Below are 22983 nucleotides of genomic sequence, written 5' to 3'. Positions count from 1 at the left end.
TTTAAAACGAACAAGCTCCTTTACTACACATATATACAAATATGTATATGTTTGAAATTTTTTCTATTCTTTTTTGGCGCATCATGAAAAACGCTAATCTAAAACGCGTTTGCTCAATAGTAGTAGACGCATCTTCTAAAACAAATTTAAAAACAAGCAAGAGAGTTAGCCATCCCATCCTGACCGGCATCATTAAATTTTCAACGATGGATAACGTTTTGGAGGTTTTATCGTCGTTGACTTCAAAAAAGAGAGTTACAACCTATAAGAAAATTGCCAGTCCCATTCCAGATGGGGACGATGATGTTGATGGTGATTTATTATCTAATAACATGGGCGCTCCACCAGCGTTGACTGGGAACGGGTTCCTGTTTGGCAATGCTACCTTAAATCGTGTTAAGAACAGACTAGAGGGCATAGATGTGCCCGAAGACGATCGGCAGATCAAAGACAATGAGAACGAGGACGCTGTATCGACTCAATTGATTGCCAATCTCTATGACGGTGGTGAAGATTTAGAGGAAACTAAAAGTATGGGGGATAATGCCAGTCTGAAGGATGGTATCGCCGCATTCACACAAACCCAAAGAATACCCGTCAGCATTCAATCAGAAAATGTGGTTGACGTGCCTATTCACTCCATCAATCAGGGAAAATCTGCCCGAATAATCAGAGACGATGGCTTTTTTAGCACAGCTGCACAAACCCAGAAAATTATCCCTGCAACGGCAAGAATAATACCAGTCGCCACACAACGTATTCATAGTCGCGACACAGCCTCACAGACTCAGCAAGTCCCGTTTACAAAACCCATTGAACCGCAAACTCAAATCATTGGAACTACGGCGAATGACTCAGACACCCAACCGCTAAGGATTCCAGTATTAACCGCTGAAGCAAGTCTTCTATTCCAAACTACGCCAGACTGTGTTCCTACGATTCGAATGGATCCACCATCTCAAATAGAGCATGATAAATATAAAACTCAGTTAGATACTATGACACAGACTGCGCATGATGAGGGTAAAACCCAAGTAGATACCATGCCACAGACTATTCATGATGATGTGTCGCACACTTTGAAGATTCGTGAATTGCAGAGCGAATTGGCCCTAGAAGATTCTAAAAGGGAAAAAGCTCGGAACGTCGAGTACAAGAAATCACGAAGAAACATACCAACGATGATAAATTTTTCGAAAGAGTCCTTCCTTGCCGATTTTGACAACTCATCCTCGGATGAGGGTACTGATGTGCAATTGGAAAAATCGCAACTAAAACAACAGCAAGATGACAATGAAGTGCACGAAAACAAACCATCCGAACCGAATTCAGTTAAAAATTCGAGAGAAAGCTACAAAAATGTACCACTACTAAGTTCTTATGCTAATAACTTGAAACGGGAAATCGACTCATCAAAATGTATCATTTTGGATCTCGATAGTGACAGTGACGATGACGGGGATGATTATATGGGTGGTAATATGTCAATTAAAGATGAAAGTGCTTTACCAATTTCTCGGTTGTCAAAGGCAGCAATATTGAATTTGAAGGCAAGACTATCAAAACAAAGTCAAAATTTAACTCAAATGCCTAATAAAAATAAGGGTGCTAAGGTAGATCATAATAAATTGTTCAATATATTAAGAAAGGCTAGTAGGAAACAAATTCTGGATCATCAAAGGGAAGTTATTGAAACAAAAGGCTTTAAGTTGGAAGATATGGCCAAGGAAAAGGAAATTGTGGAGAACTTGCTAGAACAAGAAATCCTTAGAAATAGAAGAATTAGACAAAAGGAGAAGGAAAAGGAAAAACTGGAAAACAAGGATTCCGGTAGTGATTCAGGATCAGAGTCTTCCAAATTTGAAATGAGTGACAATGAAATAGCTAATTACGAACTATCTAGTAGTGAAAGTGAAAAAAATAAGAATTCTGATGATGAGCAAGAGGAAGAAGAAGAGGAAGAGGAAGATATTGTCCTGAATAAAAAGAAATCTTACCACGTAAAACACGTCATAAACGAATCAGACTCTGAAATTGAAACTGAACAAAAAATGAAAGTCAGCAAAAAATTCGATGCCACGCCGAAAAGAAACGCCATTGATTTGGGTCACTATGGTGATAACATTGACGAGGAGGCTAGTAACTCATTCGAAGAAGCTACCACTTTAAATACGCAAAAAATTGACAATATTATCATTAAAACACATACAATAGAAAATAGAGAGGAAGAAGAAGTGGAAAATGATAGCATCGACGAGGAAGTTAGTGAAGCAATTCGTCGTGAATTAATTGATAAGAAAAAGTCACAACTGAGACAAAAAGAAAAAAAGCATGTTGCTGAATTGAAAGAGTTTAAGAGCAAAGGTATTACAAACTTTTTTGAAATGGAAGCCGAAGAATCTGAGGACGAATGGCATGGTGTCGGTGGTGCAGATGGTGAAGGGTCTGAAGAATATGATTCTGAAGTAGAAAAAATGATTGATGATTATTCCAAGAACAGCTTCAATTCACATGAAATTAGAGAAATGCTGGCTGCAGAAAATAAGGAAATGGATGTAAAAATGATAAATAGAATCCTTTACGACATCAAGAATGGGGGGTTCCGTAACAAAAGGGCGAAAAACAGCTTAGAGCTCGAGCTAAGTGATGATGAAGACGACGTGTTACAACAATACCGTCTCAAAAGAAGAGAATTGATGAGAAAAAGAAGGTTAGAAATTGGTGACGATACTAAACTGGTTAAGAACCCTAAATCCAAGGCCTTTTTTGAAAGTATGGTCGAAGATATTATGGAATTTAAAAATCCATTTAAGGCAGAAGAAGAATCTCATCAAGATCTCACAAGCACTGCCACAGATTTAGATACCCAAGACAATGACAGCATACAAATTGGTGATAGTACGAGAAATAATGAACACAGACGTGTGGATGACAGGAGTAAGAAAACCATCATATCAGAGGACTTTGTGCAGAAAAGTCTCTCCTTTTTGAGAAGTAATAATTACGACGAATTTGAAATGGATAAGGAAAGAGCAAGGATACAACATGACATTGGTGATGAAGGAGTTGAAGATTTATTTACTCTAAAACAACATAGCTCCATTAAATCATTCACGAACTCACCGACTGATTCGTTGAGTTCGAAGAGAGTAAATTCAATGATTGACTTAGAACAACCCACAGAAGACAACAATGAAGTGGAAAATGAGGATCCATCATTAATTGGTGGATTCAAACATCCGTCAATAATCAAATCGTTTGCATCCAGGACTGATATCAATGATAAGTTTAAAGAAGGTAACAAGACAGTCAAAATTTCGAAGACTTACAAGACAGTAGGAAGTTCAAAGGCTTCTATTACATATATGGGTAAAACAAGAAAATTAATGGCACCCAAAAAGAAAGCTGATAGGGATCACCATCATAATCATCATAGTAAAGCCTGGAAGACACAAAAAAGTAAACTTTTTGAAAGCGGACAAGATAGTTTTGACAGTTAGTAGTAGTTTACATATGCTCAGAAAATTGATCGAAAACTTGACATTCTAAGATAGTATCACTGAACAATGCAGCATTTGACCTTGTAGATCAGGGTCGCAGTAATGTTATATGGATGACATTTTTATAGAGAAGAAATTTTATTTAAGAAATTTTAATAATACAAAATATACAAAAAAACTCGAAGAAGAAAATCTGAGTGGGATACTTTGAAAATCCAAAACAACTGAGAGGAAAAGAATGAAGTAACGATTAGAACAGAAGCTCTGTATTCAAAGCATCCTGTAGTTCTTCTATGGAAACGCTCATATCCATGATGTTTTTTTTTTGTTCTTGTGTTGCAATGTGGTTCAGATTTGATATTCGTCCATCATTCACGTCCTTGTTCTTTTTGCCTTTTTTATTCTGGAAAGATTCTGATATTGTTGATAATGACGAATTGAACTTGTCCAAAAACGATGTATGTTTAAGATTTGTGGGATCCTGTTTCGCTGCAATTCTGTCTGGTCGTGCAATAAATGATGACAACAATGCCTTTGAACTTGGGGCATAACAGCCATTGCGTCTGGAAGCCATCGACACAGTAATCGTTGGATGGCAGTCAACTTGCACATTAGATGTCGAAGTTCCAAATGTTGGGTGGGATGGTTTATAGAATGAGCCCGGAAAACCTCCTAAGGACAGAGACATGATGGGAGCAGGTTTATTAGATAATATACTTTCGTGTGAATTGTACCTTCTTAAAGGTTCGAATTCTGCACCCTTAGCAGTCACATTCATATGGGGAGGGGTACTTATATTGGGCAGAATAATAGTATCTTGATCAGAATCAAGATCTTCATCGTCCATTTCATCGAAAAAGGTCAAGGAAAGCCTCTGTTTATTCTTGAAAAAAGATTCATATGCATCAGTGGAAGACATTTTTTTACTCTTATTCAAACCAGTATCGTGCGATTTGGCAGCACGTAAAGTACGATTTTTTGCAGGTGGCTTTTTCGGTGAGCATGGTAATGAATTTGTTTTGGAGGGACAATCGACATCATTAATAGGGTTGAAACCTACCGACTTTTTTGGTGGTTTCGATGGGGTCACCATACATACGCGCTGCCTTTCAATAATCTTTAATGGTCGAGGTTGAAATGAACCTGAACTACTTCTTGTGGATTGTGATTGGGGCGAATCGTTAGATACTCCATGCGGGACAGTCGCCAACTCGTTTAACCTCGAAGTAATATCCTGGAATTCATGAACTAAGTCTTCTATGCGTTGATGCTCATTATCCTCTGTGATCAACCTGCGTTGTTGTTCTTTGCTCAACTTGTCTCGAACAGACTCCGATCTGACGTATAAAGAATTCAGTTGGGACATATACTGGTTGTACTGTTGAGATAGCTTATCCAACGACTCCTGATCTGACGTCTGGCATACTGATGATCTCTGCTGGCGTTGTATCCAAAGATCTAATTGCAAGATAGCCTCCTGCGATCTTATGAGAAGCCTCTCAGTAATGTCTTCTAAGGCCTGCGTTGCCATTAATGGGTGATCCTTGCTTTCCTGTCCAAGCTGTACCTTATCTATCACAATTCTTATTTCTTACTGCATTGTTTACATTTTAATCAGCTGCGAAATGTTCTTACCATTTTTCTTTTCCTCTTTTCGCGAGTGCCAGTCACGGCTTACGGAACACAAGTGAGTCCTCCGCGCGGAGACATAATTCCTCGCGGATGGCTCTCGCAAGGCCCCAAGCGGAATTGAAACTCCATCCGTAGTGTCATTAAATGGTGCCAGCTCTATCAAATACATTATGATGAGATAAGATAAAAGGGACATTGTAAGGACAACCGCAGATATATAAATGGAACCGGAAAAATATAAAGAATGATGTATCTTGTTTTCTACCTTAACTCTGGCATACGTAAAAAGCACAACGACAATAGTTTATAAAGATGTCAATAGTTTACAATAAAACACCATTGTTACGCCAATTCTTCCCCAGTAAGTCACCTGCACAGTTTTTTTTGAAATATGAATGTCTCCAACCAAGTGGCTCTTTCAAAAGTAGAGGAATAGGTAACCTCATCCTGAAAAACGCCATCCGAATTCAAAAGGACGGTAGGAGGTCTCCACAGGTTTTTGCTAGTTCTGGGGGGAATGCAGGTCTTGCCGCCGCTACAACATGTCAGAGGCTATCTTTGCCATGTACAGTAGTGGTTCCTACAGCAACAAAGAAAAGAATGGTTGAAAAAATTAGGAACACCGGTGCTCAAGTTATCGTGAACGGCGCTTATTGGAAGGAAGCAGATACTTTTTTGAAGGCAAATATCATGAATCAAATAGACTCTCAGGTTGTTGAGCCCATTTATGTTCATCCCTTTGATAATCCTGATATTTGGGAAGGGCATTCGTCTATGGTAGACGAAATAGTTCAGGACCTGAAATCTCAACGTATTTCCATGAACAAAGTGAAAGGTATAGTCTGTAGCGTCGGTGGCGGTGGTTTATATAATGGTATTATTCAGGGGTTGGAGAGATATCATCTAGCTGATAAGATCCCTATCGTAGGAGTGGAAACAAATGGATGTCACGTTTTTAATACTTCTCTCAGAATTGGCCAACCAGTTCAGTTCAAAAAAATAACAAGTATTGCTACGTCTTTAGGGACCGCCGTTATCTCTAATCAAACTTTTGAATATGCTCACAAATATAACACCAAATCTGTTGTCATAGAGGACAAAGATGTCATTGAAACCTGTCTCAAATATACACATCAATGCAACATGGTAGCTGAACCAGCATGTGGTGCCGCATTGCATTTAGGTTATCACACGGAGATACTAGAAAAGGCATTGGGCTCAAAATTAGCCGCGGATGACATCGTGATAATTATTGCTTGTGGTGGATCTTCAAATACCGTACAGGATTTGGAAGAAACGTTGGAAGACCTGAAAAAACAAGGTCTCCCTGCAATTGAAACGGCCGACAATTTTATCTTTGTCGAAAAGACCTCCACTATTTTGAAGAGTGCTTGAGCAATCTACCGCTTTTTTTTAAGGCATAAGTTTTTTGGGTCCCAACGCTTTTCATACAAGTGAAAGTCTACTTACTTCTTACTCGACTTATGCCATATTATATTAAATATATTGCCTCCGAAGTAAGGTATTAGTAGCGTGCTAGTAATGTATTAATAATAAATTACTAGAAAAGAATATGAAAATATCAACCCGAAATTACAAATACGTAAAAGATCAAAAGTTTCTTCAACCAGAAATAATTACTCTATGTATTTTATTTCCATATAGGTTGAAAGAAAACCCAATATAACTGAATAGTTTTACAGAAGTTGGACAGCAATTCCTTCCTTCAACATACTTATTTCCAAGATAGAAATTTTGAAAATGATAAAAAACATAAATTCACATCTTCGATTTACGTCCCAGTAGCGTAAAATAATCCTAATGGCAGATTCTCATAAATTTAAAGAGAGGATTCTGACAATGCATTTGGGGTTGAGGAGGAGAATAACAATTTATGCTTTACAATTGAAAAATTCATATATGGAGGGATTCTTTAATAAGGGGATGCGATAAAATATTTTAATATACTGTGTTATATAGTGTTGAAAAAGATGGGATTATCATTGCCTGCACAGACAGCTATAACAACTGTGTGTAATGTTCAGATCGTACACTAAAGTATATTTCGCATATGTTATGTTAACATCGTATCTGTTGCATACTGAAAAATGAAGGCAAACGAGCTGTCCGGACAGGAGGCACATTTGAAGGTCAAGATTTGTTATGAAACATCAAATCTAAGTTTATATATAAAAAAATATGAGTGGTTACATTATTTATTGATCTTGACCATTTAAATCTTGTGACATTTGTTGGGATTCCATTTATGGTAAGGTTAATAATATTATGTATGTAGAATATACTAGAAGTTCTCCTCATGGATGTAGGAATCCAGGGAAGGGAATCGACAATTTTACATAATCTTATTCTTATTTCTTCCCTAACTTTGTACGTCATTATTCATTGATCCTGTTGCATTATCAATCCTTGCACTTCAGCTTCCACTAAATTCAATGACTGTTCTGAATCTTATTTCACTGGTCTGATAATTTTTGTCATCTTCTTAACACCGTATATGATAATCTTCTAGTTACGTGATTGAATGTATTAATCAGCTGTACTAGTAATTGATGGATAGTCGATTATTGTTCCAACAATTGAAAATTCCTGACCTTAGAATTATGCTGTGGATACTTTCAATTTCCAATCGGCTTGTGTTTCTCTTATATAGATTAGAAAAGGTCTGCTTTTATTCATAATCAATGCTACCAATCATAAATATATAGGACAAGCACTATCTCTCGGAAAAGGTAATAGGAGCAATACTTATCCCAATGAGAAAACATCCATTGGATGTTCGAAACAGCTGTAAATGAGATGGATTATCTGAAAGTACAAAGTATATTCTGAGAATTCACTTGAAAAAAGTAACAATGGTGAGGCAAACATCATGTAAACAATTGCATATTAAATTTTTGATATGTTCTCGCGAGAATTGACGGCTTGATTCGTATAATCGATATTTACGCCCAGGAAGTTGCACTTTTCCCTTTTTTACTCTAATTTCAGTTGTTCTGTACACTGTAACAAGATTACCTTAAGGTGTTTCTATTAATAACATAGTGCTATTACCACAAGTTTTTTTCACAATTATTTCCCACTAGGTCCTTTTCTACATGATCCATTAGCCTTGTATATGTTGGAGTATGAAAAAAAAGAAAGTAATCAATTTCATACAAACAGCAGCTCTTTAAACGTATAATAGTGGAAAGAACGCCTGATTTTATGAAGAATTAGGAAAGAATATGAATCAAGGTTTCAGAAAAGATATATAGGGAACTATTGAAGTTTTATTAGTAATATTAAATATCGATAAATTTAATTATAGACTATTCGATTCAGTTAAATGGAATCAATATGGTTGTTTACTGATAATGTTTACGTTAAATATATAAAAATCCGTGAAGTTGTTAATATTATTATTATTATATTAGGGATTTGAACCCAAAAACTTTCGATTACAAAGCGACTTGTGACTAATTTCTGTGGGTTTCCCACAGAAGTAATTTTTCTCTTCATTAAATCTCCGCCACTGCGCTCGTAATGCCTTGACGAAGGCAAATTGCGAAAAACTCTTATATAGTGAAAGGAAACATAAGGGATAATTCCTTATAACCTACTCAAAAGTAAAATAGATTAAAATACATAAAACTATATTTGTAGTAGAATATTTGTTCAATTTTTATACAGAAAATTACATCAAATGTGATTGTTGCCTCATTAATAATCATATATTAGTCATTAAGTTAGGCATTCGCTATCTTTGGCGCAATTAACATAAGGAATATGCATTATTTATTTGGTGATTAAACAAATGGCAATCAAAGGTTCTTTTTTTACTCATAAGGAATGCTGTTAGGAAGAATTTTATCAGTGAGTAGTCAGTACGTACTGTTTACATTATGTTATTTTCCCTTCACCATCGTCGTTTCGGGGTTGAATGAAAGAATAATTACGAAAAGGTATATTTGCCATTCACCCATAGCCCACTTACATTAAATTCAGAAAAATGTTTTTAACGGAAAAGTGAGAATGTATTATTGCAAATGTTCTGATTTCACATTTAGCATAAAAGAAACGAAAGGCTCAAAATTTTATATATTATAGTCAGAATATACAAAGGTTCAATTTTGACACTTTATGGGTAAACATCTATGTTTATAGTGCAGAGACTGCTGATATATGTTGACGTAAGGAATTGCGGTCTAGTCTTTGTGACATCACGTAGTCAATATATTGGATTTCCTCTTATAGTATCTATGTAAAAAATATATAGCATTCATCTCCATTTAGGAGGTGCAATACGTTCTATATAATATTATTCCATACGACCGCGTATTGATGACCCATCGTAGAGGTCATCCAAGTACTAAATAGAAGTAGTCATACTTTTTACGTTACCCCATTTAACACAAGAGTATATGAATAATTGGATGATTAATTCATGTTTGTTGACACAAGAAATTGAGATGTACTTTTTGTACGCCATGTAGGTATATATTGGATGCCCTTTAATGGAGGCTATAAAACGTACATTGCATCGTATCTTTATTAAGAGATACAACTCATTTTTCGATATTATATTACCCAATGATCACATATGGATGACCAATAGTATTAGTCATTTAATTGATGAATTTAAATCTGTCACACCTTCGAGTTACCACATTTAATAATATTTAGTGTGTTGATGCAAGTTCTGACATCGCGTACTCAATATATTGGAAGTCCTTCTTATGTGGTCATAAAGTAGTGTTATTATATATAGAAGGAAGAAAACCTCGAGTAATCTCTCTTAAAAAAATCCAGTGTTATGTACGTTACTTGTGGATACCCATAAAAGGAATATCCGATATATATGATATTACAGAAACTAGATCGTGATTCCTATCCGCCAACCTTTGAAAAGTATTTGAAAGGAGAACTCACTTTTGATACTTAAAATCTATCAAAATGAACAATAGTTATGAAAAGACAGTTTTCGGTTCACACATACGCATGTAAGAAAATATCACAAAGAGCGAATAATTACGTCATCACGAAATACGAAATGGAAACCAAAGTATATAATAAAAAGTATGAATAAAGGATGAAGGACTACTAACAACATATGTTCTTCGAATCAGCCGGAGAATAAAATACCGTCGAAAAGGAACATATATCAAAGGAATTATCAAATAACAGTGTAACTATTAAATGTTATTTATTTACATAAACAGTAGAAGCATGTAGATATGCACATAGTAATAAGAGTATATAAACAAACATTGGAAACAAGACCAAGGCAATGGGGATTTTTCAAGAGGATAGCTATACTGACAACATTCAGTACTCAAAAGATAAACAACCTCCGCCACGACCACACTCTATAAGGCCAAATGTACAAACACATCTTCCCAATATCCGTCACCACGTACTTCAGCATAATTATTCGTCAACCACTCTACAAAACCAAAACCAGGGTTTATAAAATTATACTGTTGCGCGAAGTAGTCCCATATTCCGTGCTGCATTTTGTCCGCGTGCCATTCTTCAGAAAGTAAAGAAGACAAGATATTTTGCTTGACACCGGAGCCAAACTGAGAATAGTAAGCTCTAAATGCCATAAAAGAGTTTATATGCTTCTTTGATGATTTTATGGAAGCTTTACTCAACTGTCGACATTGAGTGGTTTGGTTTCCAGATGATATTCTATGTATTTGAATCTTTTTTAAAAATCGAGATGCAGGTGCAGGAATTTGAATATCCTTCTTAAGTGGCCGGATAACATTGAAACAACTTGGACTTATTCGTTTCACTATGCCATTACCTTCCACTTTTGAAATAACTGTTTTTCTATATGATTTGGAGGTCTTCTTCTTGATTCTGAAAGCAGGCTTAGAAGTGAACATCTTGAGATGATTAAACCAGCTGAGCTATTATATACACTTGATTTATTTTGGAAAGTGAAAGTTACAAGAAATGCTTAAGAGTTCAAGTTGTTTCATATGATGTACTTTTCTACATTGGGAAGCAATAAATTGCATCCCAGACAAAACCCAGACCCTCTTAATGTTTTGAAACATAAATTGCTGCAAATTGAAAATATATATATAAAGGAGAGATTAGAATCAGCTTTGAAGTGAGTAAGAAAAAGAGAGGAGATAAGCGAGACAAAATGAATAAGATACCCATTAAAGACCTTTTAAATCCACAAATAACAGATGAGTTCAAATCGAATATACTGGACATAAATAAAAAGCTCTTTTCTATTTGCTGTAATTTACCTAAGTTACCAGAGAGTGTAACAACAGAAGAAGAAGTTGAATTAAGGGATATATTAGGATTCTTATCTAGGGCCAACAAAAACCGTAAGATTAGTGATGAGGAGAAGAAGTTGTTGCAAACAACATCTCAACTCACTACTACCATTACTGTATTACTCAAAGAAATGCGCAGCATAGAAAACGATAGAAGTAATTATCAACTTACACAGAAAAATAAATCGGCGGATGGGTTGGTATTTAATGTGGTAACTCAAGATATGATAAACAAAAGTACTAAACCTTACAGAGGACACCGGTTTACAAAAGAAAATGTCCGAATACTAGAAAGTTGGTTTGCAAAGAACATCGAGAACCCATATCTAGATACCAAGGGCCTAGAGAATCTAATGAAGAATACCAGTTTATCTCGCATTCAAATCAAAAACTGGGTTTCGAATAGAAGAAGAAAAGAAAAAACAATAACAATCGCTCCAGAATTAGCGGACCTCTTGAGCGGTGAGCCTCTGGCAAAGAAGAAAGAATGAGCCCGAAAAACAAATATGTATATATCTGTGTAGAATATATATATATATTTCGCAAAAATACATAAACAATCAACCCTCTCCTCAGACACTACTAAGATGTTTGTACTGATAGATAATGTCCTCGCCTACCTTCTTGAACAAGACGACCAATTTGTAACCGCACGCTTCGCTATTCAGGGCCAAATAGTCACGAGAAGAGTAAACAAAACACACACCTCAAACATCGATGATGTACTCCTTCTACAGTTCATAAGTCATACACAGCCTCATATTGAGAATATCTCTCCAAAAAAAATTCTCGACAGCATGAGAACGGCCGTACGGCAGTTGCTGGACGCAACTGCCTGTGTATCTAGAGAGTGCCTTCTCATAAAAAGAAATATCGAAATAAGAAGAGCAAGAAAACGTCTTCTCAGTGATTGGTATAGACTGGGTGCGGACACAAATCACGATTCCGTTTTGGTAGTTGTCAACTCTGCCTGGAGATTTCTGGTCGTATGGCGACCGTTTATAAACTCCATACAACAGGCAACCCAGGAACTGTTTAGGAAAATCGCCCACTATCTTCTCTATGGCAACGTCGACATACAGAGAATCGCGGCACTAATACAAATCGTAATGGGGCAGGACTATTTACTTTTTAGTATGGATGAAGTCACACAAGAAATCGCCAAAATACAACTGTATTTGGATAAAATGCTACCGCACGACCCCCACCAATGGAAAAAGCCACTGCCCTTTGACTCTGCAAATTTACTACTAAACTTTAGAGACTGGACAACTGATAATGCTCTCCTCGAGGAGTTGCAACTCTGCTATTCCACAAATATTGACAAACACGAAAAACTTTCCGTTGCTCTTTTAATAATTACGGCAGTCAGAGGGTTTATTCACTATAAGTATTGTTTACATTAAAATCAGCGAGTGCGTATTTGCCTAACAGCTTGATGCTGTGGTGCAATGATTTATTAAATTTCTGAGCTCCTAATAGTTTTTATATATAAAAACACTGTATCATGTAAACTCTGAATAACTTTAAAATTAGCCAAACAAAGTTGAGTTAGAAGAGTCAAAGAACTCTCCGAAATTGCGATGATTATCATTTTCATTGCATTTTTTCTTCAGAAATTTAAAACAAAGTATTTAGTACTAAAAGTTAAAACGAAAAAATTGCAAATACATAAACCCATACATTCAATTGCGCAGTAAGAAGTATATGACTCTTGGCTCTAGAAAATGTATAGTGTATTATGTAAGAAGTAAAGCTTTAGAAATGTTCGGTGGAAGTGTTGGGATGTTCTTGTGAAGTAGTAATGCTACAGAAACACTAATTATCAACTAAAAATTTACGAATATATGAGACCGGAAGTTTTATCTACCGGGAAAAATAATCGTATATGTTTCTCACCTTTACAACTCATGTTAAATGGGGTAACACAAAAAGTATGACTACTTCCCATTTAATACTTGGATGACTTATACGATGAGTCATCAATACGTGGTCGTACAGGATAATATTTTATAGAATGAATTGTACTTCGTAAATGGAGATGCAATGCTATATATGTTTTATATAGATACTATAAGAGAATACCCAATATACTGACTACGTGATGTCACAGAGACGAGACCGCAATTCCTTGCGTCAACACATCGTAATAAAATTAGTAATTTTTAATCTCAGCAATTAATAGATGGTAATTGATTTTTGTTTCAGTAATTTTAACGACCTACATAAACCACCAAAAAAGTTATGGTCTCACTATCCGTTATAGATTACCGAGATTCCAGAACTTTATAAATTAATAGAATTATATGTAGCAATCGTATTCTATTTCGCGTCATTGTTCGAAGTGGCGGCAATAAAGAAATAAAAACAACTCATAGAACTAATCACTGGTAAGTTCCGTAATCTGCGGCGGTTTGCAAACATTTGGATCATCTATAATACTCTACCCTTTTTACGCTCAACAGTCTTGGCGTGAAACCGCGAAGTGCCTTTACTAGTGAACCAGATAGACTCCACAAAAGCACATAAAGGTTTATTAGAAAAGAAGGCATAGAACGTCAGGCTGGTAAGAAAATTGGATGATTATGGAACTGTTAAGTGGCTTTTGACATTTAATTTTTCATATTTCCTTTTCACGAGGGCAACTTCATAGAAATACCAAAATTTATAAAATTAAATAAATACCGTCAACAGAGAATCAGGGGTTTTGTATTATCCGAGAACTTCCTTTCTTGATTTGTAATGGCAATAGTAAACTAAAACAAAGCCCAACGTACAATATTAAGAATCTGCTGACTAGAGCTCCACTATTTAATTTTTATTTCGCTTAATTGATAGAGTTAATCCACCCTACTATTCCTTTTACCGCCCAATTATTCTGATCAAGCTCTCTTGTAAACTTTACAAGACGAACAAAAATCTTCTACCTCACCGAATTGTTTTTTACATCTAAGCGTCATAAAATACTTGAAGCTATCAGTCATTCAACAGAAGAAGGAACTTATTATGTCCATGAAAAAAAAAAAAAGGTGTTAAAAGTGCTAATACCCTCTGCAATAACGATTTTTGGACTACTATTGACCCGTTTTAGAGAGGTCAGTCCCTTAATTATTTACTTGAGCTCAAAAGAGATATAGAAAATCCCAGGTATTCTATCAAATCACCAAATGACAGTAAAGCTATTAAAAACTAGAGGCCATGTCCACTAATTCTTAAGTACTTAACGACTTCTGTTGTAAATGCCGATAAAATTGATACAGATTTATTTACATCTGACCAAATCGTTTTGAATTAAACAAGCAGATGCCATTAGAGACCTCTAACCAAATTATCCATAAAATTCCCGTCATTTGAGTTTTGAAAATTGGGCCTAGTATCTATCTTAAAAACCGATTTTAGGTAAAAAGGTAACTTAACAGAAGTTTGAAATTTGTGATAGTTGGTGGGATTCAATTATTGATGAACGCAATAATAAAAGGTATATAAAGAGTGTACTAAAAGCTCTCCTCCGAATTCATGAATCCATAGAAGGGGAATGAACAATTCTACATAACACTGTAAATACTTTTGTATTTTCTTATTCGCTGTCATACATTGATCATATTGCGCTATCAATCCTTGCGCTTTTTCTTCCACTAACTTTGATGACAGTCTAAATCTTATTCCACTAGTATTATAATCTGCATAATCTATCAAAAACAGTATATGGTGATACTCTAACTACAACGATAACAATCCTGGATATTCATAGTATTAACCAAAGGGTGATGGTTAATTATTATCCCAAGTAATATTTCATTATTCAAATGGTTTCTGAAGGCATTGGAGATTATAAACAAACCACAGGTATTCGGTCGGTTTACATTGAAGATATCTGTCACTTAAATATTAGCCAAGTTTATCTATGTTTTAAGTATATAAATAGTACCGTATTGACGCAAAAAATTGCTGTCTAGTCTTTTTTTGACATCATGTAGTAAATTTGTTGGATGCCCTCTTATAGTATTTATATAAAACATACAGAGCATTGCATCTCTATTATTAGTCATCTAATCACTAGTTATACTTCTGCGTTAGCACATTCAACAAAATTATCTTCAGAAAGATCTCCAAATCCTACGTATGCTTATATTCGCAAAATTTCTACATTCCTATATTTTAATATCAATAATTAGTAAATAATACTAAATAACAAAATAAAAAATAAACCTTCGGATTGGTTCTCATAAAATAAACTTCTTTGTGGAAAGCAATTATTTTCATCCCCCGATTTTTACAACATCGTTTAATATCTAACTCTCAAAATAATAAGATACCTCAAATAACATATATGTTCCTGAAAAGCGATTGAACCCAGCAAACTCAAATTAATAGTTCAAAAAAGTACGTCATGAAATTAAGACAGTCAAAAAAAATCGGGATAGTTCAGCGATCTCCAACTTCTCTCACTGAAATTATTTCGGTATTCTTCTTGCTAAATTCAACATCATTATGTTCATCCTCAGTAACTGTATCAAAGATTTCTCCATCTGTCTCGTCAAATCCCATCTTACCCGTCCAACCATTGGATACTAAGTAATTATGAAAATCAACATCTTGTTTCATTAAATCGCTATCAAGGGAATGTGGGACAAGAAAATAGGTAATAACGACACCAACAAGGCCGCAAATGGCAGCTATAATAAAAGTCCATCTTGCGCCCAAGTTATCTCTAATAGGCTGAAAGCATTCAACCCCCACGACAGAACCAATTTTACCAGTCACGGCGGAAATTCCATAAAAAACACCTCTGACAGCGGTTGCTGATGATTCACTACTAATGACACCAAGCATATTACCTGGTCCAGCATTCCCTAGCATATTCATTAGTGCATAGAAGATAATAAATAATGGAGTAATTTTCGATAGTTGATCGTATGCGCAACCAATAATTAGGCCAAAGACAATGTATCCAGAGAAGCCAATCATTAATGTATATTTGCGGCCAATGCGATCAGAGAAGTAAGCTCCAATTGGAACACCCAGTACAGCCAGAACACCCAGCAGTAAATTCCATTCTGCTACTTTTTCCAAATCATTCTTATCCTTAATAACAGCACTAATAATTGTTGAACTAAAGATACCGTTAGGGAAGGTAACAAAATCATACATAAACCAGGTACCGCAAGTACCAAGTAACCTTTTCCAATAAAATTTTAGTGCCAAAACATATGGTATATTTTTTTTAATTCTGCCTTTTTCGTAAATTTCTGTAGTGGCGGTTTTCCAACGGAAGTAAAACACTGTTAATGGCCAGAAGCAGCCTAGGGCAAAAACAGTTCTCCATATTGCCTCTAAATGTTTTGTTCCCGAACAAATTTTAAAAACAATCAAAAAGATAATTGATGCAAATGGACCACCGAAAGCTAGGGGAAAATTTGTGACCATAACTAGGATACCACCTCTTCTAGTTGTAGTATATTCATTAGCAGACTCATTAGCACTTAGTGTACTGGTCGGATATTCTGCACCAACACCGATGCCTACCAAACCTCTCATAACTGTTAACATCCAAAACATACCAGGTACAGTAGTACCGTGTGAAGCAGCACATAAAGCACTACCGACAACCAAGATAGTCGTAGCCACAAGAATACAAGATTTTCTACTGTAGTAATCAGCAGCGATACCCATGAAAAATTGACCAAAAATAATACCGACCAAAGATGCGTTAGAAACTCTGGTTGAGACTTTTGAGCTGTAGTTCTTTGCACCATATTCCATAACAAAAAGTTTGTTTAACATACTCATTGAACCATTCACATAACCATCGCTGATCAAAGCAAAACCGGATGCAATGATTGTGATTATATTCTTCCATTTATCTTTCTTAGAGGATTGAGTACGAGTAGCACGACCTTCCGCATCATATTTTATAATTCTAGAATTGTTTTTCTCGTTGAATTCTATCTCATCTATCGTTGAGGAGTCTTTTTCTTCTGTTTTCATCATATTTTATGATTCAATTACACTTGAACTCGTCGACAAACTTTTGCAGTAATATAAGAGGAGTAAGTAATATTCGAATAAATATCTATTACCAATAATTAAGTTGACTTTGTATCTATAATTGACTTTTATTTTAATTGGTGTTAGTAAACAAGATGATCAACTAAGCTAAACCAGAGATGCAAAGCAAAGATATACAGTGCAAGATATGTTTTGTGTTTTATATTCAACGCATATCCTAAACACGGGCCACAATATGTTAATTGATAAATACGAAGACGAACGTGGCCCTAAAGTTCGTAGTATTCGTAATAATATAAGGACCATGAAATCCAATCATACCACTCTTATTAAGATGGCATTTCTTTTAAGACGCCACTTCTTTCGAGACACCATTTTATGCAGCTATTGCTTCGTGTTGCTTTTTCTTTACTTTCTTGGCAGCAATCCACGTGCGTCACAAAGAAAAATGATTATACTGAGGATGGGGCATTTAGGGAATACTGACAAAAATAGCAACAAACATGTGAAGAATATTAACATAGTAAGGGTAAAACATTATGCAACGTCCATACTTTTTGTTATTTTAGGTGGAACGTGGGTATAAATCATCTTGTATATGCAATGTGCTTCAAATTCTGGTTACTATTTTGACTCACGAAACGCGGAGATCAGGGGAGACTCTTATCAACGGCAATATTGGCGAATACTAATGGACGAACCAAGAGCAGCAATGGCACCAACCAATAATTGGAAAATGTAGAGCCCAAGTTTGTGCCTTAGCCACGATTTGTCATTCAGGATATAACCACTAACGGAGGAAGGTGGCCGCCGTAGTTGATCCGTGAAAGACCCAGAGTAACAAAGCCACTGATATTAGTAGCAATGCAGCACCTTTTCACAAGGAGTGTAATATGGCTAATGTTAAGGTGTTGATAGCCGATCTTAAAAATTTCCAATAGTGGCAAGATGAACACTTGATATAGACCGTAAGCTATGTCATCTATCTAGAGATTCAGACTAAAAGTGGCATGTGCACTTTCAAATTCTTCTTAAATTTGCTCTTGACCGAGTGTACGTATGGAACAATCCACATATGTTATAAGCCTAAATCTAGGACCTGAAGTTTACTAGTATTTCGCTATTAGACGGTTCTATTGACGAACTATGAGTATCTACATCCACGGCGATATCATTCTCAAGTGCTATTATCAGATCAAGCTTCATTAATAATAGACGTAGTTCTTTTTTTCAGTTTGATGTCTTTTGATTGTCAACATCAGTATTAACTTGGCTCATTTCTTTGATATGTGAATTTCCTAAACAATAGGCTATATACTTATTTGGTTGAATTGTTATTCATGAGAGGTGAGTTACAAATTGAGTCTAAACTTATTTCGCGCGTTTATTTTTGAAAATAACGAAATGTTTCAAAGGCTAATCCCAACTATGAACTGTATTATCAGCTGAAAACTATATGATCCAAGTATGGTTTATTACTATCAGTTTTTCTTCAGTATGAAATAACAAATTACACAGATAATATTTTCAGAATTCGAGGTGAGATTCAAGGAAGAAAGTAAGGAAGAACTGCTTGGCGAAAAAGTAGGTTATCTTCTGACAATTTTTGGGATTCCAATTTGTTCAGGTAATTTTAACGTTGAAATTCATTTATAATGTTTTATTATCTATCCTTGCGCCTCAGCTTTCACTAATTTCGATGAAATCCTGAATTCTATTTTACTAGCCTCATAATCCGCGTTATCTTTTAAGCACCGTATGTGGTAGCATTCTAGTAATACGAATAAAAGTATGTACCAGCTGCACTAATAATCGATGGGTAGCTGATTCATATTCCAAAAAAATACTCTAGTAGTTGTTGATTCATAAGCTGTAGTTGCGGAAGAAGGAGAAGATGATTTAAGACAACTGGAAGGTTCCTGTTAAGTATAGCAAGTCATCTAAATAATTTACACTGTTGTCATGGCCTCCACAAACAGGTTTTGAATCAAAAGATATCCTTACCGCACCGCCAAATATCCTGATATTGAGCTGTGCGATCTAATATATAGTCATAGTGGATCTAAAGATCTAGTATTCAAACTTTACCATCTTTAAGTCGACCGTAGAGTTCAAAAAATTCGGTGAATCATCTTGATTTCCAATTAGGTGTACATTTCCGTTACACTAATATCCTAACTCGTCTTAAAGGCCGTCAATTTACAGAAACATTTGCCGCAGATAAATTATCTACGTCGATTGTTATTCACCGTTTACATGTATAGTGATCATTCATCCAAGTGACACTAACTGCGTCCATTGTGCGGTGAAGAAAATTATTATTATCCGCATGCTAAGAAATATTTTGATATGAGCATCCATTTATAATTTCGCACACATCTGGGAAAATTGCTTGGCCATGAGATGAAGCAAATTATAGCGAAATTACGGCAAAATTGAAAAGTACCAGGAATGAGTTGTTATTACAGGGTTGCTACACGATAGAAGACAAATCGATCGGCATATCTCATGTTTTAGCCCAAGTAAGAGCACGTGGTGTTGCCAAAAGGAAAATATAATGCACAGCATGCAATGAGCAAAAGCAATTCAGGCCATATAATTCGCCTGTTCCGAATCAAATGCCAATAGTGCAAGCATGCAGTAATTTGTGGATAGAGTTCTCTGGAGCCATACTCTCACCGTAGGATTGCTCGTTTAGTTGCCCAAATCCGCCGGTTGGGAGCGGTGCTGTCGTTAAAAGAGAATTGTAGCTTTCATGTGAGGATGTGGTACAACATTATAGAATTCCTATAACTTTGTTATGAACGAATTTGCTATAAACGCTGACGGAAGGAAGCATGATCCAGTGCATGGGACATAGTGTTATATTAGATACCCATAATAGTTTCAGCTGCTCTTTTTAGTGATTGCGGGTCTAATGATCTTGTCTGTTATTCAAGCGTTACATTGTAAGCGTGCTTCTTGAAACAGTTAACTGAATTTTCCAAAGAAGTTCTGCTAGTCTAGGTTTGCCTTAGTTCTTGGAAATTGCTCCTTTCTAGGAAAATTTCGCTAATTTTTGTATTAAAGTCACATTTCAATGAAGTATTTCTCTTCCTGTTTTTGAGTGCCATTTCATCAGTCTTCTATTTTGGAAAAAGGTTTATGTTTCTAGATCACCAACTGTTGACTATGTGGGCGTATATTAAAGAAGCCGAGTCCGTCCGTATCGATAGGCTCTCGCTATAGAGACGAGTATCCACATATCCATTTAGTGGCTGTAAACTCTGTAAACTCTGCAAAATACAGGTGTACGGTTTCAATTTAAGATACGATAAGCTCGAGGACAATAACTTGATAAGACATGCAGAAGTTATGACCCAAAACCCATTTCATCTGTTGTGCAACATCATCCCTTTCTTAGTGGATAAAATAATACTGCAGACATATGAACACCGCTATGGTGGTCCTCGTGTGATCGATATTTTAAATTGAGCGTACGAATGGTGATTATTTTAAGTCAAATGTCATGGCTATTCAAGATTTGCTTGACGGTTTGAAGATGTTATGCCAAGCCACAGAAGCTATGTGGAAAATGGCACTATACGTGATAGAGTAACACAGGAATTATGTATGTTGCACTTTTTGTATTACGGTGCGACAACAGAAAAAACCGGAATGCGATCCTCGAGGATTCATCAGAAATTTTATTGATATTATATAATCGTGAGTCCACCCACAGGGTACACGACTACCAAAACATGATAGTTATTCCATAGTTGAATCTGGGTAAAGGAACAGTACTATATTCCCCGGCAATCGTTTAGCGCGTACTGAATAAGGCTTAGACAATAGGCTTCTGAACGAGGGCCCACATCATAAAATCGAATCTTCGTTTGCCAAAAAGTGAAAGATCACAGACCCGTAAAGGGTTTTAAACGCACCTCGACACCCCTAATAATCAGCATTCTTCTCTTCTGTACCTACGAGAAATAAATGCAATGCCAAGCGTGCTCTCACATGCAAAAGCTATGCAAGCCAATTCGTTCAAGGACAGGCGCATCTCCATAGTGACAATGAATATGGGTGTGAGAGGTAAGATAGGAAGAAGTATGCGATGAAAGGTGAGCGTCCACTAATTCGTTTGGGTAGCAACAAACTGGTCAAGGAAATCATATAAATAGAGCAGCTTTGATCATCTATCTTTGAGAATATGCCTTCACTCTTCTCTTTCTAGTTAAGCCTATATCACCACTAAACAAACAATCGAAAACAAACATATATAATGGTCAAATTAACTTCAATCGCTGCTGGTGTGGCCGCTCTAGCTGCTGGTGCCTCTGCCACCACCACCCTAGCTCAATCCGACGAAAGAGTCAACTTGGTTGAGTTGGGTGTCTACGTTTCTGATATCAGAGCTCACTTGGCCCAATACTACTTGTTCCAAGCCGCCCACCCAACTGAAACCTACCCAGTTGAAGTCGCTCAAGCTGTCTTCAACTACGGTGACTTCACCACCATGTTGACCGGTATTGCTCCAGACCAAGTGACCAGAATGATCACTGGTGTTCCATGGTACTCTACCAGATTGAGACCAGCCATCTCTAGCGCTTTATCTGCAGACGGTATTTACACCATCGCTAACTAGAGATAGGCGCCTTTACGAAGGAAATGCTAAAATGTTATAGACATTAAAAAGTAACGAAAAATGAAAAAGAAAAGTTTTTTCTTTCTTGATGGTATGAATAGTTTGATTATATGCAAATGTATATTAATATTATAAACTTACTTGATCTATTGCAGTACATAAACCGTTATCCAGAGTACGAATGGCTCAGCGAAAGTCGTTTCCTCTGTAGTGTCATTTCGATGCACGTGCGCTTGAGCTACGTGTGATATATATGTAGAGAGGCCAGTGTTTTGGACACTACTTCCAAAGAAAGAAGTTCAAGATATCGCTTTCACTATATATGCCAATGTATACCGAAGCCTGCTCGCTATGTACTTTTGGACTTCTTGATCTTTCGTATAAATGGGTTGTTCTTTTTAGGGGTCTCGGTCCGGAGTTGTTCATTTCTTATGTGTCACTTTTCAATTTAGGGTTCGTTCGTAGAACAGCCTCTATGCGGGCTAAGTCATAGTAATATAACCTCTATGCTTGCTTATATGAATGCTAGTACTCCTGCACCGACAAAATACTTGTATGCGTCCAGTAGTGAGAAGGTAGAGTGTAGGCAGCGTATATGTAGATAGAATAGGGGTAAAGCCGAGGAGCTACTTTCGAATGGTCTGTAGAATAATGCGGTATTATTTTCGGTTAGCTGCAGTCTGAGCACAGGTGATGTGATGATTGTTTACTCCGATGAATGTCTACGCCAAGTTGGTTGAAGAAGAAGCTTGGTATTTAGTGTTAGTGCCCTGTGGCGGGTCGGCCGAAGCGCATCTTCTTTCGGCCGCACAATAGAGTCGAAACGAAGTTAAAGCAGGCGCCACTAATTGGGAACCAAACACTGAAGATGAAACTATAAAAGAAGCTGGAATATGCATTGCTTTTGATGTTGTTT

The 22983-nt window shown here is 36.2% G+C and overlaps 8 protein-coding genes across 8 annotated transcripts; 5 read left to right on the top strand and 3 right to left on the bottom strand.

The window, feature by feature from the left end:
- Nucleotides 1–41: 41 nt before the first annotated feature.
- Nucleotides 42–3500, top strand: MRC1 (chromatin-modulating protein MRC1; the record flags this gene model as incomplete). The annotated part of the gene is made up of 1 exon (XM_056231258.1): nt 42–3500. One exon carries the CDS (start codon nt 42–44, stop codon nt 3498–3500), a length of 3459 nt encoding a protein of 1152 aa, XP_056086298.1.
- A 250-nt stretch (nt 3501–3750) lies between these two features.
- On the bottom strand, nt 3751–5031 carry VAC17 (Vac17p; the record flags this gene model as incomplete). The annotated part of the gene is made up of 1 exon (XM_056231247.1): nt 3751–5031. The coding sequence occupies one exon, from the start codon at nt 5029–5031 to the stop codon at nt 3751–3753; it is 1281 nt and encodes a 426-aa protein (XP_056086297.1).
- A 413-nt stretch (nt 5032–5444) lies between these two features.
- CHA1 (L-serine/L-threonine ammonia-lyase CHA1) lies at nt 5445–6527 on the top strand (the record flags this gene model as incomplete). The annotated part of the gene is made up of 1 exon (XM_056231236.1): nt 5445–6527. One exon carries the CDS (start codon nt 5445–5447, stop codon nt 6525–6527), a length of 1083 nt encoding a protein of 360 aa, XP_056086296.1.
- Nucleotides 6528–10498: 3971 nt separating this feature from the next.
- On the bottom strand, nt 10499–11023 carry HMLALPHA1 (transcriptional co-activator mating type protein alpha; the record flags this gene model as incomplete). The annotated part of the gene is made up of 1 exon (XM_056231225.1): nt 10499–11023. The coding sequence occupies one exon, from the start codon at nt 11021–11023 to the stop codon at nt 10499–10501; it is 525 nt and encodes a 174-aa protein (XP_056086295.1).
- Nucleotides 11024–11289: 266 nt separating this feature from the next.
- On the top strand, nt 11290–11922 carry HMLALPHA2 (homeodomain mating type protein alpha2; the record flags this gene model as incomplete). The annotated part of the gene is made up of 1 exon (XM_056231214.1): nt 11290–11922. One exon carries the CDS (start codon nt 11290–11292, stop codon nt 11920–11922), a length of 633 nt encoding a protein of 210 aa, XP_056086294.1.
- Nucleotides 11923–12018: 96 nt separating this feature from the next.
- Nucleotides 12019–12837, top strand: SKDI03G0070 (uncharacterized protein; the record flags this gene model as incomplete). The annotated part of the gene is made up of 1 exon (XM_056231203.1): nt 12019–12837. The coding sequence occupies one exon, from the start codon at nt 12019–12021 to the stop codon at nt 12835–12837; it is 819 nt and encodes a 272-aa protein (XP_056086293.1).
- Nucleotides 12838–15856: 3019 nt separating this feature from the next.
- Nucleotides 15857–17422, bottom strand: GIT1 (Git1p; the record flags this gene model as incomplete). Its single annotated transcript, XM_056231192.1, has 1 exon — nt 15857–17422. The coding sequence occupies one exon, from the start codon at nt 17420–17422 to the stop codon at nt 15857–15859; it is 1566 nt and encodes a 521-aa protein (XP_056086292.1).
- A 4282-nt stretch (nt 17423–21704) lies between these two features.
- Nucleotides 21705–22067, top strand: SKDI03G0050 (SRP1/TIP1 family protein; the record flags this gene model as incomplete). The annotated part of the gene is made up of 1 exon (XM_056231181.1): nt 21705–22067. One exon carries the CDS (start codon nt 21705–21707, stop codon nt 22065–22067), a length of 363 nt encoding a protein of 120 aa, XP_056086291.1.
- Between the last annotated feature and the right edge of the window lie 916 nt (nt 22068–22983).

The sequence above is a fragment of the Saccharomyces kudriavzevii genome (genome assembly GCF_947243775.1).
Source record: "Saccharomyces kudriavzevii IFO 1802 strain IFO1802 genome assembly, chromosome: 3".
In the NCBI taxonomy this organism is placed as follows: Eukaryota; Fungi; Ascomycota; class Saccharomycetes; order Saccharomycetales; family Saccharomycetaceae; genus Saccharomyces; species Saccharomyces kudriavzevii.
This window is presented reverse-complemented; position numbering and strand designations above follow the sequence as displayed.